Genomic DNA, 20,194 nt, shown 5'->3' on the forward strand with positions numbered 1-20,194 from the left:
CCTAGCCGAGCTGCAAAAGGAGTACGCGGACAAGGACATCTTTAACCTAGACGAAGCCGCTCTCTTTTACAAGATGCTGCCTAACCGCACATACACACCAAAAGGCGAAGCGTGCTCAGGCGCTAAGCAACGAAAAGACAGGATAACAATTCTTTTTGGTGCCAACGCTACCGGCGATGAAAAGCTGCCCCTCCTCATCATTGGCAAGTCGCTGAATCCCAGGTGTTTGCGAAATGCACGGCTCCCGAGGGATGTGACCTACCGCGCAATTAAAACAGCCTGGATGACGGCGGCACTTTTCGAAGAGCATGTCCGTGCGCTTGATCAGAAGATGGCAAAGGACGGTCGGAAAGTGTTGTTTGTTGTGGATAACTGCCCCGGCCACGGAAAAATCGACAACTTGGCGGCTGTTACGCTGGAGTTCCTGCCGGCGAACATGACGTCCGTTCTCCAGCCAATGGATCAGGGAGTCATTGAGATGGCCCGCAAGTATTATAGGAAAAGCCTGCTGCACCGAATTCTGCTGTCATACGACAATGGGAAAAAGTATGAAATCGATCTGCTGGGTGCAGTCAATCTGATGGCCGAAGCCTGGCGCCAACTACGCCCGCTGGCGATTGCTAACTGCTTCGCACATGCAGGGTTTTCTCGCGCTCTGGAATCGATCAAAGAAGACATTGGCGCAGAATTCAGCGGCTGTGATGAGCTGTGCAATGAAGTGCGCAAGGCAACTGGCTGCGTGAGCAATACTGAAGACGGCGAGATCGCCTTTGAGGAGTATGCGCTCTACGAGGCCGACGTCCCCGTTACCGGAATGCTGTCGGACGCCGATATCGTTGAGATGGCCGTGAACGACGCAGATGACCATGCAGATGAGGAAGAGCCTCGAGAAGTGCCTACGACGACAGAAACACGTAACATGCTGTGCTTGCTCCGCAGCAAGGTCGAATGCAGCGGTGGCGACCAACGGCTCATGCGATGTGTTGAGCAACTGGAGAACGCCTTTCTCGGACCGAACGCTAAAGCGAAACAGGCGAGCATCACGCAATTTTTTGGTCCTCGATAATAAATTTTTTCCCCTCCGAATTCTTGTGCCTTTACTACGGTAGCTGTTTTGTGCAGTGGAGCTTTTCCTAGCAGCACTGGCTTTTCTTTTACAGTGACCTGGGCGAACATTTTCAGCGTTTTGCTTAACTCGAAATACCGCCTATCTCGAAATTTTCCCCGGATTTGATGGCTTCGAGTTAACGAGGGATTACTGTACTGTCATATGTTAAGCTGTTCAGCGGGCATTTAGTTGAAGCAAGTTGTGTCAAAAGACCTTGACACCGAAATTTCAACCTCGAAAACAATTGGGCTGTTTGATTGCTGTGCATACTTGGGCACATCTGATTGATCGTTAGTGGTGAACGTTGCCTTAAGCGTATGTACAGTTGAATACAATCACATTGAACCCACATATTTTGAATTTTTGGGTATATTCAACTCCTCACAAGTTATCCCCTTGAAATCCCTTTGTAAAAGTATAGAAATTCGCACGTTTATATCGAACAGTATTTTTACCCGCCTTCGGATATATCGAACACCGCGCAGGCTGGAAGGTGCGCTTTGGCACTCCCCTTCCATGCGATCTCTCTGGCAGTTCAGCTCCGCGCGCGAGTTGGAAGGCGCAGTTTTGCACTCGCAGCGCCCAGCGACCTCCGCGCGGTACTACGCCTCCGCCAAAGCCTGAAATGCTCAAAAAAAAAGGTGAAGGTGAGAGGGCTCGGGCTACACAATCTCTAACTTGCGAAACGGCTTTTTTTCTTTAAGACGATAGTCTTTCTTGGGCACCTTCGACGCAAAAATTTTGGTCTATTTGTCTGTCTGTTCATTTGTCTGTTTGTCCATCCTTAACGGTATCGTGCTCTTTAAACGGCACCAGGAGATACCCCAAATGGCGGACCTCATCCGCAGCACCCACCAATATTGCTCAAGACTCAGCGTTCATACTTGTGCGATTGTTTAAAAAGCAATAATCGCGCTTATCGGAGGCACCGTAGCACGTATATATTTTGTATATGTGTCTTTTACTAGAAAAGCATACATAAGTAATTTTAAGGACCGCAGCACTTATCACACTGCACTGACCATGCAACACTCGCGCGAAAAGGAGAGTGTTTTCAGCGCTTTGCTAAAATGAGACGGTAGTGGCACCTACTTGTCGCCTTGCGTTCTACACCTTGTCACCTTTGAGACGGCTCAGACCCAGGCATTTCGTTTTTCAAGATAACTGCCAAATAGCGCTGATGTCTCACGTGACCTGACTTGATGCGCTCCTTCGCCTCCGCTGCACGCTCGAGGCACTCTAATGCAGCGGCTCCAGCATACCATTCACCAATTTGTTGCGCAGAACATCAAATAACTATTTTTTTTAATCTCTCCAACTTTTCACGTTTTAAAAAGATGTGCATAGCTTTCACCCGATATTTCGAGGTTATCCGTAGCACGACCTCTGTACCGTGGTCGTGGCTGCGGTGACTACATCTTCATCATGGTTTTATTATCATGACATTTTGCCATCCGCTATCACTACACATATCTCACGCCACTGTCATGATTTTATTACTTCCATGTTTTAACCCGCGTTAGCGCGAAGAATTTTAAGGCCCCTTTACAGCCACCCATCATATCATTGTTCATATCTGTAGTCAATTGAAATGGCGCTCTTTGGCCATCAATTGGCCCTTGCGCCATTAAAACTACTCAACATCATAGTGAGTTCTTAGCAGGTGAGTGTGCTGTGTGTCATTTCATCGTTGACAGAAAGCTTGGCAGGAGAACGTACATGGTCTTTCACACATTAACTAATACCACAGTACCTACGGAATTTCATTCTTTCTGATCCAAAAAGTTCTTTCTTAACGTCACTTAAGCTTGAACGCACGTCGTCCAATGGCACTCCTCTGTAGTGAGTTGTTATTTTTTTATAAATTTAGTGAAAAGTTGCTGAAATCGGGGTTGATTAATGATGCCAGCATTAATTACAAAGTAGGTTCGAATAGTTATGGTTCACTTTCTGAATTATTGTACAGAAAGGTGCTAAGTAAACATCAAAGTGACAAGCAGATTTTGGCTGTCAGGGCTCCACTGAAACAGTGCGGAGGACAGGTTAAGATGGTGAGAACACAACAGCGCTTTCTGTTTTTGTAGATTAACTAAAGATTCATGTTGCAATGCAAAATATCATATTTACTCGCGTAATTAACCCATCTTTTTTTAGAAATGTTGATGCCACTTAGGGGTGAGGGCTCATTACATGGGAGAAAAATAAGTTGAGGGAGTTATCACACCGAAAATTTCGTATGAGGGTTCTTAAACACGCACTGTTCGACCGCTGCTGGGTTTCGATTCGATGCAAACTACGGAGTCTCTGTTCGAGAAATTCGCTCTTCACAAAGTAAACCTGACCTTATTTTTTGGCCCGCAAAATGCGCGACGCACTTTTTGTGAGTGGAGTGTGATTTTGTCCCCCGCTTGGGTGCGGCAGGTGCCCGGCACGTACGACGCGACTGCATGCACGTTGCAGGTGCAACTTGGGCCGTCGGTGTGGTGGGAGCGGTTGAGCTTTGTATTTCGCTTTGTTTTCGTGCCGCTGTGTTTGCGTGGCACTATAAGCTGAAGGATTGTTCTGCGTTCGACAGATGGCACTATGCCGTAAATTGTGCTACTTTTAAAATCCGATCAATGCCGCCCGTGCTCGCTCTGCTCACAACTGTTTAGTATGGTTGTTAAACTATGTTTTGACATTTATGGCGTGACTATTATATGATATATTGGTGTGATTTAATGTTTTTTCAATGGTCAATGGCCCTGGCTATCACATTGAAATAAAATGCACAGATACATTAAAAACACATTTTTTTTTCCTCAAGGACCAAGGTGGGTGTGGTTTCATTATGCGAGTAAATACGGTAACTAGGAAAAACAAAAGAACGAGCCCCTTATTCTACTTTTTGCCACAAATTTTTGCTCAAGCTATTCACCGACTTGCCCAAGCGAATATTCCGCTATTTGAGACTTTTAGGGTGAAATACCATCGAGACAGAGCAGTGCCCTGGTTCACGTGAGCAAGTTTGTCAGTATTATCTTACCAATTTCTGCAAGCCTACCATGAAAAAAAAAAGTGTTAATCTCAACGATAAGCCTAATCTGAGGTGATTGATGCACATCATCAATGCCGAAACAAAACATGAATGGCCACACTGCCAACTATAACTGATTTTGTATGTATCAATGAAGGCAAAATTTTAGTTCAATGCAAACCATGCTGCTTTGAATAGCATGATACAGGAATGCTGAACATGGAGTCGAGCCCCTTTAGAAGAGACACTGTGATATAGAGACAAATCGGTATAAGAGACACCAGTATGCCTACAGTAAAATAGGGGGATATGAAAATGCATGTAAGCTTTCCTGCTTATAAGAGACACCTCGTATAAAAGACTAGAATTGCTGGCCAGAGCTTGCCTTTTGTAAAGGTGTTTAACTGTAGTATTTTTTAGGGGTGTACGAATATTTGAACTTTCAAATATTTTTTTAGTAGTGTTTGCTGTTGGATTCGATTTGGATTGGAATTTCAACTATTTGAACTTCCCGAAGACAAATACAGTGGAAGCTCAGTAAACGGAACCTGAAGGGACCGGAAAAATATGTTCCATTTGACAGGAGTTTTGTTTACTGACAAGTGAACGTGGGTGCAGAATGCAAGCCCGAAACCAAGCATTACAGAAGCAATAGTTCCTTTTAAGCAGTAGTTCCGTTTAACACATTTCCGTTTACTGAGAGTCTATGGTACAGTTAACGTCTGATGGACCTCTCCCTGTTTGCGAAAATTGTGACGTCACCGCCCTCAGTGCAGGTGCTGGTTGCAAAAAAAGTTCCGCCGACGGATCTTTCTGCATGGCATTGCTGCATGGGTCCACACTGCTTTGATCGAAGTTTCTGCGAATTGCGATTTTCTAAAGTCACAGCTTTTAAAGAAAATGGTCACTGCCTATGTGGTGTTTTGCTCATTGTAGATGGCAGCCGTAAAAAAAAAATTGTATCTTTTTTTAAAACGAGCCAGTCACCATGAACATGTTCATGGTGACTGGCTCGTTGAAAAATATTTGCATGTGCACTGCAGTTTCAAACGAGGTACAGCATTGGCGGCAGCAGGGTTTCAAATTTCGAGTTGCTGTGCGCAAGCTCACTGGTAAGATTCTCACTCACTACATGAAATTCTGATTTGAGATGAGAAGAAAAAAAAAAGAAGGATGTGGGAGCACTTTTTTAATGTGCGTCTGGCCGATGTTAACAGATCTTCGGGGAAATTAAAGCAAAGTTCTCCCATACGGCGTTCCTCGTATCCCTCTGAAAATTTATGCAATTTTAACCTGTTAACTTAATTACATACATAAACTCTTCCACAGTTACCTCACTCTATCTGATGCTTAAAATGTGTGTGCGCCCACTTCCTTAGCTCCTTTACCCCTGATACAAAAACTTGGAACACGCATTGTCACTTCATCAAGACCGAGACTCTCCAGTGCTTCCATTAACTCTTTTGTTACCATGCCTGTTCAAATTGATCACCGGTGATCGACACTTTTGGATCATTTATTTTGTTATGATAAATTTGCTTATTGTGCACCTAGCACTTTCTAGTAGTTAGCCCAGTCACTCAACTTTCAATATCAATTTGAATTAATTAGCAGTTATCCACAAGACTGGAAAATTGCCAAGGTTATTCCAGTGCATAAATAAGGAAATGCAGATCATTTCGCCAACTTTCGTCCCATATCTTTAACATGTACTGTATGCAAAATACTAGAACATGTCATCCTCAAACACATTAAGTCATTTCTTGAGAGCGAAAACATTTTATCGCGGTACCAGCACGGCTTTAGGCGAGGTTTATCTACTGTAACGCAGCTAGTAGAACTAACACACTATATATCGAACTGTCTTGATAATGAGAAACAAATTGACCTAATCTTCCTAGACTTTTCGAAGGCCTTCGATAAAGTATCTCATGTAAAACTACTCCGAAAGCTGGAATATGTGCTTGAGGACACAGTCATTGTTACTTGGGTTAAAGATTACCTAACTAATCGCATGCAGTACATAGAATTCAACAATAAGACATCCCCAATCACACCGGTATCATCAGGAGTTCCTCAGGGTACTGTTTTGGCTCCGATTCTCTTCTTTATTTTTATTAATTATTTACCATCACAAGTACCAGTTAACATAAAACTATTCGCAGATGATTGTGTGATTTACAGCGAAATTAGCACAATTCAAAATAGCATAGCTCTACAAAACGCCCTGTCGAAGGTATCCGATTGGTGCAAGGAGAATCAAATGCTGCTGAACTCCAAAAAGTGTTCGCGCCTGACTGTAAGCAGAAAAAGAAACATTTCTGAAATTCTTTATAATATCAACAATAACCCCCTTGCGTGGGTAACGGAGCATAAATACCTAGGAGTTACATTAACCACTGATTACAGATGGGAATTGCATATTGACATCACTTCTTCAGCATTGAAACGTCTGTTTACGCTCCAACGACAGCTGCGACAGGCCCCACCTCACGTAAAGCTGTTGGCCTACACGACATATGTTCGGTCCGTGCTTGAATACGCCAATATAGTCTGGGCCCCTTTTAATAAAGAATTAATCAATAAGTTGGAAGGTGTCCAAAGCAAAGCGGTAAGGTTTATCTTTAACCGATATAAAATGAGCGACTCTCCGACAGAGCTACTAAAACAAGCTGGCCTGTTCACCCTCGATAATAGAATCAAAATAGCCAGATTAAAATTTTTCTATCAACTAATTCACGGCCACCTAAAATTAGAGGTCTCAGACTATATATCCGTAGATCGATCAAGGTTAACCAGGCTAAAACATCCCCAAAGGCTAACAGAATACTGGTTCAACGTTGACTGTTTCAAGTACGCTTTCTTTCCATTAGCAATAAGGGAATGGAATTCTCTTGGCAACTCAATAACTGGTACCACAAGTTTAACAGAGTTCTTAAGGCTGGTAGAAAACCAAATTGACACGATGTGACTATAAGTTGTTATCACCGAGTGAATGTGTGTATCAACTCATTTGTGTTTCATCTTATCACTAAATCATGAATTTTTGTAAAGATTTGTAATGAAAAGGTTTTCTTTTTTTGTAATCCCTTACGCAGAGGAATGTTGTAACCTGTAATATCAAAAACTGTACGGTATATTACTTTTGTAAAATGTATGTGTTCCTTGTTCATACTTATTCAATGAAGAATGTATAATGTGTACTACACTCCACTGACTGTGTAACCCCACATTTCTTGAAAATATCTGACATGTACTGTGCCTATTCCCTTCCTGCAAGAATCCCATGAGGGATTGGCAGTATATTTAAATAAATAAATAAATTTCCCCGTTTTGGCAACATAGTAACTTTTGACAGACCTATGCGCAAACCAATGTGCGTGTATTGTTGAAAAAGTGCGCTAGGCTGGCGAACTTGACAGAAGTGCTTGCCCCTCATGATTATGCTACAGTAACATAGAAGTTCTGCAATGGAAAAAACCTTTGCAAGCCTATTATCGAATTGAAATATCAGCTTCGCAATTTGACAATGTTGAGCAGAAATAATTGCCAGAAATTTATGCCAGATATTTAATAGAGGGCTGTTCTTAAGAGTTGGGGAAAGTTGTTCTACAAAAAATATTTACGAAGGTACACCGCGCGTTTAAAGTGACGAGGTCGCCTTTTCTGACAGTTTCCAGCTGCTTTGGTTTTGCTTGCATTGTTATATCAGACACAGGATCGCATCTAGTGTCACTAGTCGCTCCTATGATGTCATCGTCACGCACACATGGGTGCGCACCTGCGTTGCAAAAAACATGCGTCGCTCAAAACTGTGTTGCAACCACGCCTGAATTGAGTGAGGACGAGGTTAGAGTCCGAGAACGACAGCACCTCAGCTTTATGGTGACGGATGTTTTGCGTCAGCCTGAGACACCTGCAGCCATTCATGGATTCGTTTTGATTACGACCTCAAGTTGTCATCTCTGCCGCAAGTGTGTAGCTGATGACCTTTGTGCACAATCCTATAGCCCCTATAGTTATGTGTGAGGTCCACACGTCCCTAGGCCACGGTGTGCTGGCGCCGGCTGCAGAGACAAGAAGGCCACTGGAGCACATCATGGCTCTTACCTAGGAGCAGCACGAAACCTTTTAGAACTGTGCGCAATATTGTTTTTTAATATGATGTGCAAAATATGCAAAGAAATATGCTTAGATGCTTATATCGGAAAGCCAATCTATGCGGAGTGAGGTGACGCGAGACGAAATAGCAAAGTTCATTAGACATCTGATTTATATAGGGATTATTCACATCACGGGCATAAATCCTATATTGAAACATCTGCAGGCACTTATCACAAGACAACAAGAATTCACTGAGAAAAGTGTATGAGTACACTTGCATCTCACGAAAATCCATGCAATGCTTCATCGCGTGGCATGAGCAACGAACCAGCACTACGGTTCTGATTTTGTGAGTCTATATGAAGAGAAACATTTTGTACAACATTCATTACTTTTTATACTGTTCCTGGGTCATTTATCCACAAAATGTATATTCCGAATTATCTTCGTTTTCAGTATTTTTGCATATACACTCAAACCTCGTTATAACGAAGTTGAAGGGGGACTGCAATGATTTCATTATATTCATTATTTCCTTATATTGATTATAGCACTCATGCTAAGATGGGTGCACATCAATAAGCATGCAAAGAAGGAAACCACCTCGCCCCCCGATGTACTGCTACGCGACCACGCGTGTGACAAAAAATGAACACAGTCGAATCTGATCAATTCGAACACAGTTATTAATTTTCGGGTAATTCGAACTCACGCTGAGGCCCTGTAAAAGCTATGCGTATTCCAATGGGCGAAAATGCCCTGTAATTTCAACGCGCAAGCACTTGCGACGATAATTTCGAACATACCGCGCCCCGAATGCTCTCAGCACCATGCCCGATCCCGCGACGGCACCTCTCAACGCTGCTTGCGAAGAAGGAAAAGAAGGAAATGAAAGAAAATAAAAAAAAAGAAACTGTGGCAGGTCGTTTGCTCTCTTTCAAATGCTGATCTGCAACGCGCCTGTGTCACGCCTTAACTCTTTTCCCTTTTCCGTCTCTGCACGTAGAGAACCTTCTCCTTTCAAGGCCGCGTGCGGAGAGAGAGAGAGAGAAAATTGGCCTCGTATCTGCTTGTTACACTGCAAATGTCGTCTATTAAATAAGAAAATTGGTGAGTGGTATTCTAAAGACGCTGCGTTAGAGTGCCTTGAGGGTGCAGCGGAGACGAACGAGCGCATCAAGTCACGTCACACGCGAGACATGAGCGCATATGGCTGTTATCTTGGAAAATGAAGCGCGCGCGCCCTGAGTGCCCTTCTCGGAGGTGATAAGTTGTAGAACGCAAGACGATCGGTAGGTGCCACCACCGTCTCGTTTTAGCAAAGCGCTGGAAACACTCTCCTTTTCACGCAAGCGTTGCATGGTCAGTGCAGCGTGATAAGTGCTACGGTCCTTAAAATTACTTATGTATGCCTTTTCTAGTAAAAGGCGCACATTCAGAATATCAACGTGTTGTTATGGTGCCTCAGATATGCCCAATAATTGCTGTTAATTGAAAATCACACAAGTGTGAACGCTGAATCTTGAGCAATATTGGTGAGCGCTGCGGATGGGGTCGGCCATTTGGAGTATCATTTCGTCACTTTGGGGCCGTTTAGGCTACGGTTAAGGACAGACAAACAGACAAATTTACAGACTGACCAAACTTTTTTGCGTTGAAGGTCCCCAAGAAAGACTATCGTTTTTAAAAAGAGAAAGCTGTCACGGAGAGTCCTCCTTTCTCGATGCAGAGGGTAGCAGCCAAGATGCAGTGGTTGCCAAGTGAGAAGAAAATCGCTTTCCATTGGGGCGGCGCTTCTCGGTCATGTGACCCGCTGAGCGCTTTCTCAATCCTCTTGCTGGCTGTTTGAGGAGGACGGCTCTCTCGGCCACGAGGGGCGTGGCTGTAAGTTTGGCGCGGGAGTTTGGAAAGAGCCACACCGAACAAGCATCAAACTCCGCAGGAAACGATATGCTTAACACACTACGGTCATTTTTTTAAGACTATTTGATAGACTAATTATAATTTGTTATATCTATTTACCAGTTATTTTACTTCATCACAACGAGGTTTAAAATGCTTGGTTCTCAATGGAGCTTTGAAAGGGAATTTCATTTACTTCGTTATATCTATTATTTCATTATATCCCATTGCATTGTTATGAGATTTGAGTGTATATTGTTTTTTATTCCACTGTTTACTAGCTGGCGACCGAAATATCTACACTTTGCACATTTTTTTTCTATATAAAATATTTTTTGTTGGTCTACAACATATATTTTTCGCAAAGAACATCTTATTGTGCAAAGTTTGGTATGCTGCAGTGCGTGCTTGAGTACTCTTTAAACTGGCAAAAACGATCTTCCAGAGACATATGAAAAACAACCATTTTCGCGTGGTAACGAAAGTATTGAGACGTATGAGGCCTCTGATAATACAAGTTACACTTTTATTACGTTTGTGTTCACCGCGCCGTAGCGTATACGCAACGTCGGCAATGCTAAAGGACGCTAATAGCTATGTGTAGCTGTATGTCAGCCCTGAGATTGTTTTTCTCCAGCGCGTAGTGCAAACGCTGACGTGTACGCACTCATAGATGATCACGTCAAATGCATATTTACAGTGACTAAAATGCCGAATGGTGATTTTTCGTTGACTACCGGTCACTGCCACAAGCCCACCACGAGTGTCAATGTTTTTGCAAACAAGATGCATCATGTTTCACACAGCACAAACTACACAATAATCTCAGTTTCATCATCCGCAAAGGTTAACCAATAAAGTTGATGCCTTTCAACGCGCACTAGACGCTACAAATAATAACACTGCACATTTTTAAAGACGTTGCCGCTTTTTCTCGCATAGGCTGCCTCATGTGTTCGCTTCTGTATGCCAGCCAGTGTGGCAAGTTTTTTGTCATGCAGTTTACCTCAAACCCACATGTTCTATGACTCATACCACAGCTAATCTTGCAAGATTAAGATGAAGTTTAAGCTTTTTAAGAAAGACAGATTTTGCTCCAAGCACCGCGTTACTATACCACGCTGAGACTCCAGCAGGCGGGTTTTTCTAGCCGCCACCTTGCACATGTGCCACTGACATTGTGCTGTGACGTACCTCTGGAGAGATCTATTGGCAGTGGCCCCTTCAGATTTTTTTTTTTTTTCACGCTTTACCACATTACATTGTCGCATTGCAGTGAAGTTGCCTCTCAGACTTTGGTACGGTAGCAAATGTATTAACTCGTGAAACCGCCGATTTCAACATGGATATGAACTGTGCCGTTACAGTATCCCCTTCATATATTTAATATGCTTGATCAGATTACATTATGGTATTGCGGTAAAGCTGCCTATAAGATCTTGCTACGGCTGTAAATGGAAGGATTTTTGAAAGTGCTTGTTAAAAACTACGCGGCATAGTTGGGGGCTTTCATCTATTCTGTTTCAGCACAAGTCAGAAAAAAAATGGAAGATTTTCAGCATTCAAAATATCAGATGTTTTGATACAAGGCATCTTAGCAACTCTGAATTCAAATGTAACACGTTTTTGTCCACCAAATCTATTGGGCTTTCACAGAAGTTGAAGAGGGAAAAGGTGGAGGAAACAGTCTTTTCCTTTCATGTGTAGCGTGTTGTTGACACCACAGTGGTAGCTCCAAATATTGTAAATAAATATAATCTGGCTTCTGCATTGATGAAAACTGAAGCGGACGATGCAGCGCAGGGTAGCAGGGCCGCTAGAAGGGAGAGAAAAAAAAAAAAAAAAGCTGTGTTCGATGAGTAAACCGTTATTGAAGGCACGTTAGTCTCTGTCTTTTACATAGTTAGGTGCCGAAACATGGGATCGAACCAGTGACCTTTAGATGCTTCAGAGACTTTTGGGAACGTGTCATCCTCACCGTTAAGGAAGCACTCAAGTGATGCCTCGGTCGGAGAAGCTTGCGTTTCAACGCTCACCATGCTAGCAGAATTGAAGCGTCAGTTCAATATCATCTGCTTACATACTTAGAGGATGACATCGCGTCAATGGGCACTCTTACAACACCCCACTTCTCAGTCGGCAAGCGTACCGTCACTCTTCCCAAAGTACCCTTAGTGCCCTTAGTGCCACTCAATTGCCCTTAGTGCCACTCAATTCCTCCTTCGAAGAAGTGCGCAGCATCAGGAACATCTACTTCGGTACCTGTGTAAGTGGCGGAAGGAGGAATGTTTTGCCTCCGCATGCCGACTCCCACAGCAAGTGTACGCTGTCATCTACTGTGACACCCGACAACCATGTTCTAGTAGATCTAAATACGCTGCCTCTCACGTGCAAAGTGGGTCGTGTCATTGGGGCATTTGCGAGAAAAGATGTACGGTACTGTGCACACCTTCCTGAAAAAACTCTCAGATGGCCAGTAATTTCAACGTCCCGCGCGTGCAATGACTCTACCCCCTGAATGCACACTCTTGGAAGGCGGTTGCGTGAAGATGATGAAAACTAAAGAGGATGATGCGGCGCAAGGTAGCAGGGCCGCTAGAAAAGAGGAAGTAGTTGTGCACGATTAATAAACCGTTACTGAGAGCACATCAGTCTTTCTGTCTCCTACATGCATTGCCTCATCTTTGCTAACATAACTATGGAACACCGTCCCTACAACACTTCACCAACCTAGCCAAAAGGAACACTTCCCCGTGTTCCTGTCTTGTAAGAGTGGGCGGAAAAATCCTCCACAAGCTTTCTTATGTAGTTGTCACTTCGAAGTATTTGAAAAGAAGTAAAGAAAATATTCAACAACTATATGAAAAATATTTGAATTCATTCTCACTCAGACCTTCATATTTGAATTCGCTTTTCACCTAAAATTTCGTGATTCACGCAGCTCTAGTATTTTTTGAAGTGTATCAAATAACCTGGCAGTGGAGCCTGCATCGAATTTAAGTCAACTCACAATTTCATATAGCTTATTTTGAAAAAGTATCAACTTGGGAGGATTGACTGCTGGGCTAGTTAGTTTTTATATTGTAGTTAAATTGTGGTAGCATAGGGTAAAGACTGTGTGAACAGGCGCAAAAGATGTGAAGGTGAGATGAGACTTTGAAAGTGAATTACAACCATTGGCTGTACAGCAATGATAATAAAAGCTATGGCTGTGAAATTTGCTTGGTATTTTGAAGGTAGATGCAGGTCACACAAGAGCTCAACAGTAGTTGCAGAAGTAGTGTTTAGATTTTTTTAGGAGCAAAGCTCCTTACAGCGGCACCCGTTCGTCCCTCGTAGCCATTGTAGTGTGTAACAAGGTTAACATTTTGATCTCCAAGGTGGTGCCGGTGAGAGATTTCTTCTGTGCATTGTTTTACAATAAAAGATAGTGCTCATTGTATATGCCATTGGCTGCTAAGGGGGACTGAGAGACAGGAGCATTCGGCTTTTAGTTAACGCGCACGCTGCGATCCCCATTAGCAGTTATTGGCATGTACATTGAGCACTATCTGACAAGAAAGGGTTGCTATGTTATACTTGCTGGGTGTAACATCCTTAGTTTTAGAAAAGTTTAGCGAGCGTTGAGCCGCAGGGCCATGAATACAATGAACTAGTATATGCCATGAACTCGAGGTGGTTAAAGGTGGGAAGTAGACCCGAAGGGCAGGCCGTAAGAAAGTGTGCGTGTGCCACCTCTCGTTTAGTCCTTGGAATGTCTGCTGCTTCTATATGGGGAATTTATGATAAAAAGATGCGAGATGGTGGTACTTGGAGTGTTGAATAGATGGACGAACGGACATACAGGCAGATGCATGGATGGACGCATGAACGGACGCAGGAGTAGATGCATGGACGAACGCAGGGACGGGTGCACGCACGGACGAGCCGTAGGACGCATGGATGGTCACACAGACGGATGCATCGACAGACGGAAGCAAGAACAAATGGACGGACGAATGCTTCGCCCCACTCTCCATCATTCACTCCATGGATATGCTGCCATTTTTTTTTTCTACATATGTATTTTGTAATATCTACGATCTGCAGAGCATTGCAATTTTGTAAAAAGGTAGCCTGTGCTTTACAGAAGAGGAACTAAAATTGTGAGCTCACAACAAAAAGATTTTTGTTGTTTTTATGTTTGTCTTGTGAAAATTTACTCATATATATATATATATATATATATATATATATATATACACACACACATACATACATGCATACATACATACATATATGTCAAAAATTTGTTGGCTTATGCCAGCTAGTTCCTGAGAAAGGGATACAGAAATTTCAAGAATGGTTGTTTTGAGACAAATGCAGAAATGATGTAGGTGTTTGCGTATATTCCTTCTCAACGTGTAAAATAAAATGACCAAGTGACCAAACATTCATTTTGAAACTGCGAGTTCCCAAGTCTGATGTATTTTTTAAAAAATAAAGAAATGCACTGTCAAGTGTTTGTAAAATTCCAAAGTTGTATTTTTCAACCAAAAGAGGTCTCTCACCCACCTTAACTGACAAGGATGGGTGCTTCTAACATGTTTATTCATGGGCCACCCACTGATCCATTTTACCTAGTGTGCACGTGCACCATCGCATCATGACAGGATGGGGGAGAAGACGTAGCTTGAAAATTCCTACATGTCAAACTGCATTTTGCAAGAAATTACTATATACAAATACTCTGTGGCGATGCTAACACTTCCTGTAAAGTTGTTTGTGCCTCATGGCGCACACGTGTTTCACGCATAGGCAACAGTTAGGGTTCACAACTGTTGAGCGGTAGGTGGCGTTGAGCTCGAGAGCACTTACCATCATTATCATCATCATCACGGTTAGTGCAGTAGCACCAGCAACGACGCCTGTTGGCGACACTGGCTGGTGGAAGACGAGACATGAGCGGCAGGGTTACCAGATTTGGCTGTTAATAGCCAAATTGGGCTACTTTGTGTTCGAGTTGGCATTGATTTTTCCTCTTTGGCTATGTGGTTATTTTTGGGCTGCATTGCCGTCGACTCGACAAGAAACTTCACGCGATTACATGAAGGCCACAGAAAGACTCAAACAACCGCTCGCCTTTAGGTGCGGTATTCCATAAATTTCTAGGGACTACATCGGCACATCAAAGCACCTCCTTAACAGTAGCAGATTTGAAAACTGTGCGAGTGCAGGGAGCAATCATCTTCACCTTGTGTGGAGGGGGGGGGGGGGGGTTGCTGTTTTGCTTATCTGCACTTGATTCTCTTTTGAAAGATGCTCGTGCCATTGCATGTTTGGCACTGTTTCACCATTAGATTTGGGTTTACTATTTCGTGCTTAGCGAGAAGTAGAGCAGTCTCAGTTGGCCATGAAATAAGCTGTTCAAGCTTGGTGCTTGGCTTTTCGTCGCCGTGACAGGGCAAGCTGCTCTCTAGTCACGCTACCAGACAGCACGCGCACTCGTGGGCCAGGGTTCGCAACACCTTATAGACAACCGCGCTCGTCCGCGGCCTCCTTAATAATGGCACACCTAACTTCTGCGCCAAGCTTGATGAGAGGACCCCCCGAACGGGCAGAGGGCGGAGAGCACTCGAAACTACAAGAAGGAATGGGAAAAGAAGCCAAATTTGAAAGATATGTTTCCTATCTCCGGAACCGATTATTTTACTATTCTGAACTTTATATAGTTTGCTCTTTTACTATAGTTGCCTCACACTGGATGTTTCTTTAGAAAAAGTTCCATTCATGCATAAAATTGTAATGTAAGGTTCCATAAGTGCTCAGTAATTCTGTGTACCAGATGAACAGCTCCTCCATTATTTTTTACACATAGACTGCCTCTCTCCGTCCTCATGCGGACGGTGTGATGTAATGCCTATCTTGCAAAGTAAAATTGCCACCGCACGTTCAGGGCCTGAAACTTCACTCAACAAGAGACGCATCCAAACAACATGAAGTGTTCTGCAAGTCCCACAGCATTCATCTTTTCTCTGCTTTTCATGGAAGTTTTTGTGTTTGTCAGGTGACAAACATTTTATGTGTCTTACAGTAACTACATCGTCATTTCGAATGGCAAAAACAAAATATATTATGCAATAGAACTGATATGCATAAGGCAGCAAAAGAACACACACACTCAAAGGAACAGAAAAGGTTCCATTTGGGTGGTCAGTGCCCTTCTTTGCTCACCAAAAAAAAAAAAAAAACTAACCGGCAGAAATTTCCGTGAGAACCTAATTGCATGAGTGTGAAAAAAATCCCAAACAAAGAAACGAATTGGGCTATTTTTGGGCTACTTTAAATTTACACATTTGGCTACGTTTTGGCTACTATGGATTCCAATTTGGCCATTTGAGGTTTGTGCCATCTGGTAACCCTGAATTGAGCGGTTCTCCATGGGAAGTGGCGGTTTGCGCGAATGGTCGTTTTTTGCGGTGGTTCCGCTGCGGTCGGCACCGCGGGTCGTCTTCCATGGGCTCTGTGGGTCGAGCATTGGCGACGCTGCCTTTGCGCTACCTTGTTTATGTTTGTTATATTGTTGAGAGTTGTGGAATATTGCTTAAGTTTGTTTTAGTGTGTTGATCATAACAGGTGTATTGATTCGGCTGACGATGTATCGTTCTTAAAAGTAATTGAAAAAATTTGTAGTTGTTTGGTTGGGTCCGACCGCATCTGCTGTGTCCATTTGTTCCGAGAGCATAATGCTTCATGTTTACACCCCACAACTCGGAAGAGTGACTGTATAAGTGAAGCATTGATATAGCTTCCATCTTCCGTGCTAGATTTCTCGCAATGTGCTTTACGACACGTGGAATCCTTTTGTCGCCCCCTCTCTCCGAGCTGGGATGATGTGTCAATGCACATTTACAGTTAATTATGCACATACCATTCGGTGGTTCATCAATAAACATCTTAGCTTCATTCATATTTATAGCTCCATTCTTGTTTTTTTATAGTCTATTATTATTTTGCACTGACTTGGCTTAGGTGTATGTACTTCAACTTGGGTCAATGCAATGTATGAAAGTGATAAGGCATCTCTGTTGCTTGTGCAGGCCGTGGAGCTCCCTACAGAGTTTGTACACCTGTATATCTCAAACTGCATATCGACTTGTGAGACCATCAAGGATCGCTACATGCAAAATAGGCTGGTGCGACTGGTTTGTGTGTTCCTTCAGTCCCTCATTAGAAACAAGATTATCAATGTCCAGGTAAGTGGCTCTGTTTCCAAAGGTGGTATTTATGGATGGCTACTCTGGAAAATTTATCTTGAGAATAATTGAAGTGTTATATTCTGCTGTATACATCTTTCACGCTATGGTTTTTCCCAACCTTTTTTTTTTTTTATGAATGTGTTTGTAAGAAACGTTCTTCCAAAAGCTGACATGTTCATTCTGCTTCATAAATTTTCATTCACTGACCTTATGCCAGATATATTATCATGAATTTGCCTGTTTCTTGTGTGTACTTTTTCTCCATGGCACAGTAGACTAATTGGGATAAACATGAAAGTAAAATTGGACGTGTGGGCCCATATTTTGATCAACTCTTTTACTTAAGTGCAGTCCCTGACTGTCCATTGCTTAGATGATCACTTTGCAGAAAGCAATATCAAGATTCAGGGAGAGTACTGTATTTACCTTAATATAATGCATGACCTTTTTGGGGGGGAAAAATAGACCTTCAAATTACATGTGCATTAGATTTTGGTATAGGCGTTTAAACTGCCCCATATCTGTGTTTTTGTTTTTGGGTTATTTAAGTGAGGTGTGTTTTGGAATTGGGTGAATACTCTACTCAACAAAAGGCTTAATAAATTTTTATGACCTTATTGAAATCAGTCCAGTAATCTATTGCTTGTTGCAGACTTTAACGTTCTCCTTGTTGCCTGGGACAATGACTTTCCCTATGCGCTTTCAATTGAAGCTGGACATATTCTTAATATTGTGTTGTTTCATGATTTAACACAACTTGTTCATGCACCAACTCGAGTCCAAGGTACCACACAATCAGTCTTCAATCTATTCTTCGTGAACCACAGGGTATTACAGCAAAATCCGACTATCCGAATCTTAGAGGGTATATCGGACCACAAAATTGTATGCCTGGATATGCAATTAAGCTGCATCCACTAGGTCATAAAGCCAGAAACTTTTGTTCCTGTGTTTGCGCACGCAAGCAATGTTGACGTACTTGGCGTACTAGACAGCTCATTCACACATTTTGTATCCCTCTACGAGTCTGATAAGCACTCAGTTAATCATTTGTAGGCTGTGGAACTTTTTCAGAAACCTTGTGACAAAATGCATTGATGACATTTTACCACGTAAGCGTAAAATATTACGTAAGACTAACCCCTGGATAACCAAAGGGTTAGTACGCTTGGGACGAAGACTTAAAAAAATAAAACAAAAACAGGAACGGCACAACGAAGCATCCACAAGCAACTAGATTTGCGCACTGAGATTGCAGCTTAAAAATTGTATTGCTGTCGCTAAAGCTCATTATCAAAATGTTCAACTAAAAAAATTTATTTCTTCATCCCCGGCGAAATTTTGGAGGTATCGGTCGCCAAATAAAAAATCAGCACCTATTCTTCTCATAGACAGCAATGCTGTGACTACCAGCTCAGAAACAGCACGCATACTCAATGAATACTTCTGTTCAGTTTTCACTAATAATAATGGCACGAAACCTGAATTTTCTTTGGTGATTTGCCACCGATTGGAAATATAGAATAGAGGAAGAGGATGTATTTTTCCTCAAGCTCAAGTTAGACAATAAGAAATTCAGTAGGATCGACAACATATTCAATGCCTTTCTGGTGTGCTACGCAGAATGGAGTTCTATGTACCTAAGCCTAATATTTCGGAAATCACTTTCTCGAGCAGAACTTCCTCATGACTGGCGTTACGCAAAAAGAACTCCCATACCAAAAAAAGGCAAATTAGTACATACCTTCCGCATACAGATTAATATTGTTGTTATGCGCTTGCGGTAAAGTTCTTGAACATATATATTATTTAAGCACCTTTTTCTGTTCATCGAAAAAAGCAACATCGTAATAAACAGTCATCAGCACGACTTCCGAAGCGGCTTATCGACGGTTACTCAACTGCTTGAAATGGTACATGACCTTGCCTTTGGTCTAGACAAACAAAGCCAAATAGATATATTATTTCTAGATTTTGAAATTGTGTTTGACCGCATCTCACACCGTAAACTACTAATCAAATTCAAGCAGATTCTGAAAAATGACTCTTTATTGACCTGGATCGAAGCATACTTGAGCTGCAGGTACCAATGCATCGCGGTCAATGAAACCACAGTCGGTGGAACCACAGTCGGTGGAACCAACTCGCCGTCCACACCAGTTCAATCTGGCGTATCTCATGGATCCGTTCTGGGACCTCTTTTCTTTTTGCTTTCTATAAATGATATTGTCCACAATATACCAGTTAAGATAAGGCTTTTCACAGATGACTGCGTGCTTTATTAAGAATTGAGCGATTCTATCAACCAGCTTCTTTTAAACAATTCTTTATCTAAAATTAAGGACTGGTGTACGAAATGGCAAGGGAACATAAATCCGAAAAAAACTGTTGTGATGACCATAACCTGAAAAAAAGATGCTTTAAAATTTCAATACAATCTAGGCAATCACTCCTTGTCTATTGTTTTGCAATATACGAACCTTGGCCTTGTAATCACGTCTGATTTAAAATGGAATGATCATATAGCTTACATTGAAAAAAAAAAAAAAAAGGCTCTCAGAAAACTAGGTCACTTAAGAAGAACACTAGCTAAAGCAACCCGAGAGACTAAGCTTCTTGCATAAAAAACATACGTAATGCTGTTACTAGAATATGTGTCGTCTGTATGGGATACCCACACACAAGTTAACATAGATAAACTTGAATCAATACAGCGAAAGGCTGTACGGTTCGTTTTTAATGCTTACCGACATTACGCATCTTCATCAGCTCTTTTAGAGAGTGCTAAGCTCAAAACTTTGCAACGGAGACGTTACCATGAATGGA

The 20,194-nt window shown here is 42.4% G+C and overlaps 1 protein-coding gene across 1 annotated transcript in view; it reads left to right on the forward strand.

The window, feature by feature from the left end:
* The window catches only part of LOC142817910 (CCR4-NOT transcription complex subunit 11-like), a 57,830-nt gene that overhangs the window by 34,982 nt on the left and 2,654 nt on the right, over window positions 1-20,194 (forward strand). The window contains exon 12 of the mRNA XM_075895861.1: window positions 17,210-17,365. Within this exon, the coding sequence (XP_075751976.1) occupies window positions 17,210-17,365 (156 nt within the window). The remainder of the gene's footprint in view (window positions 1-17,209; window positions 17,366-20,194) is intronic.

Source organism: Rhipicephalus microplus, chromosome 5 (assembly GCF_043290135.1).
Source record: "Rhipicephalus microplus isolate Deutch F79 chromosome 5, USDA_Rmic, whole genome shotgun sequence".
NCBI lineage: Eukaryota > Metazoa > Arthropoda > Arachnida > Ixodida > Ixodidae > Rhipicephalus > Rhipicephalus microplus.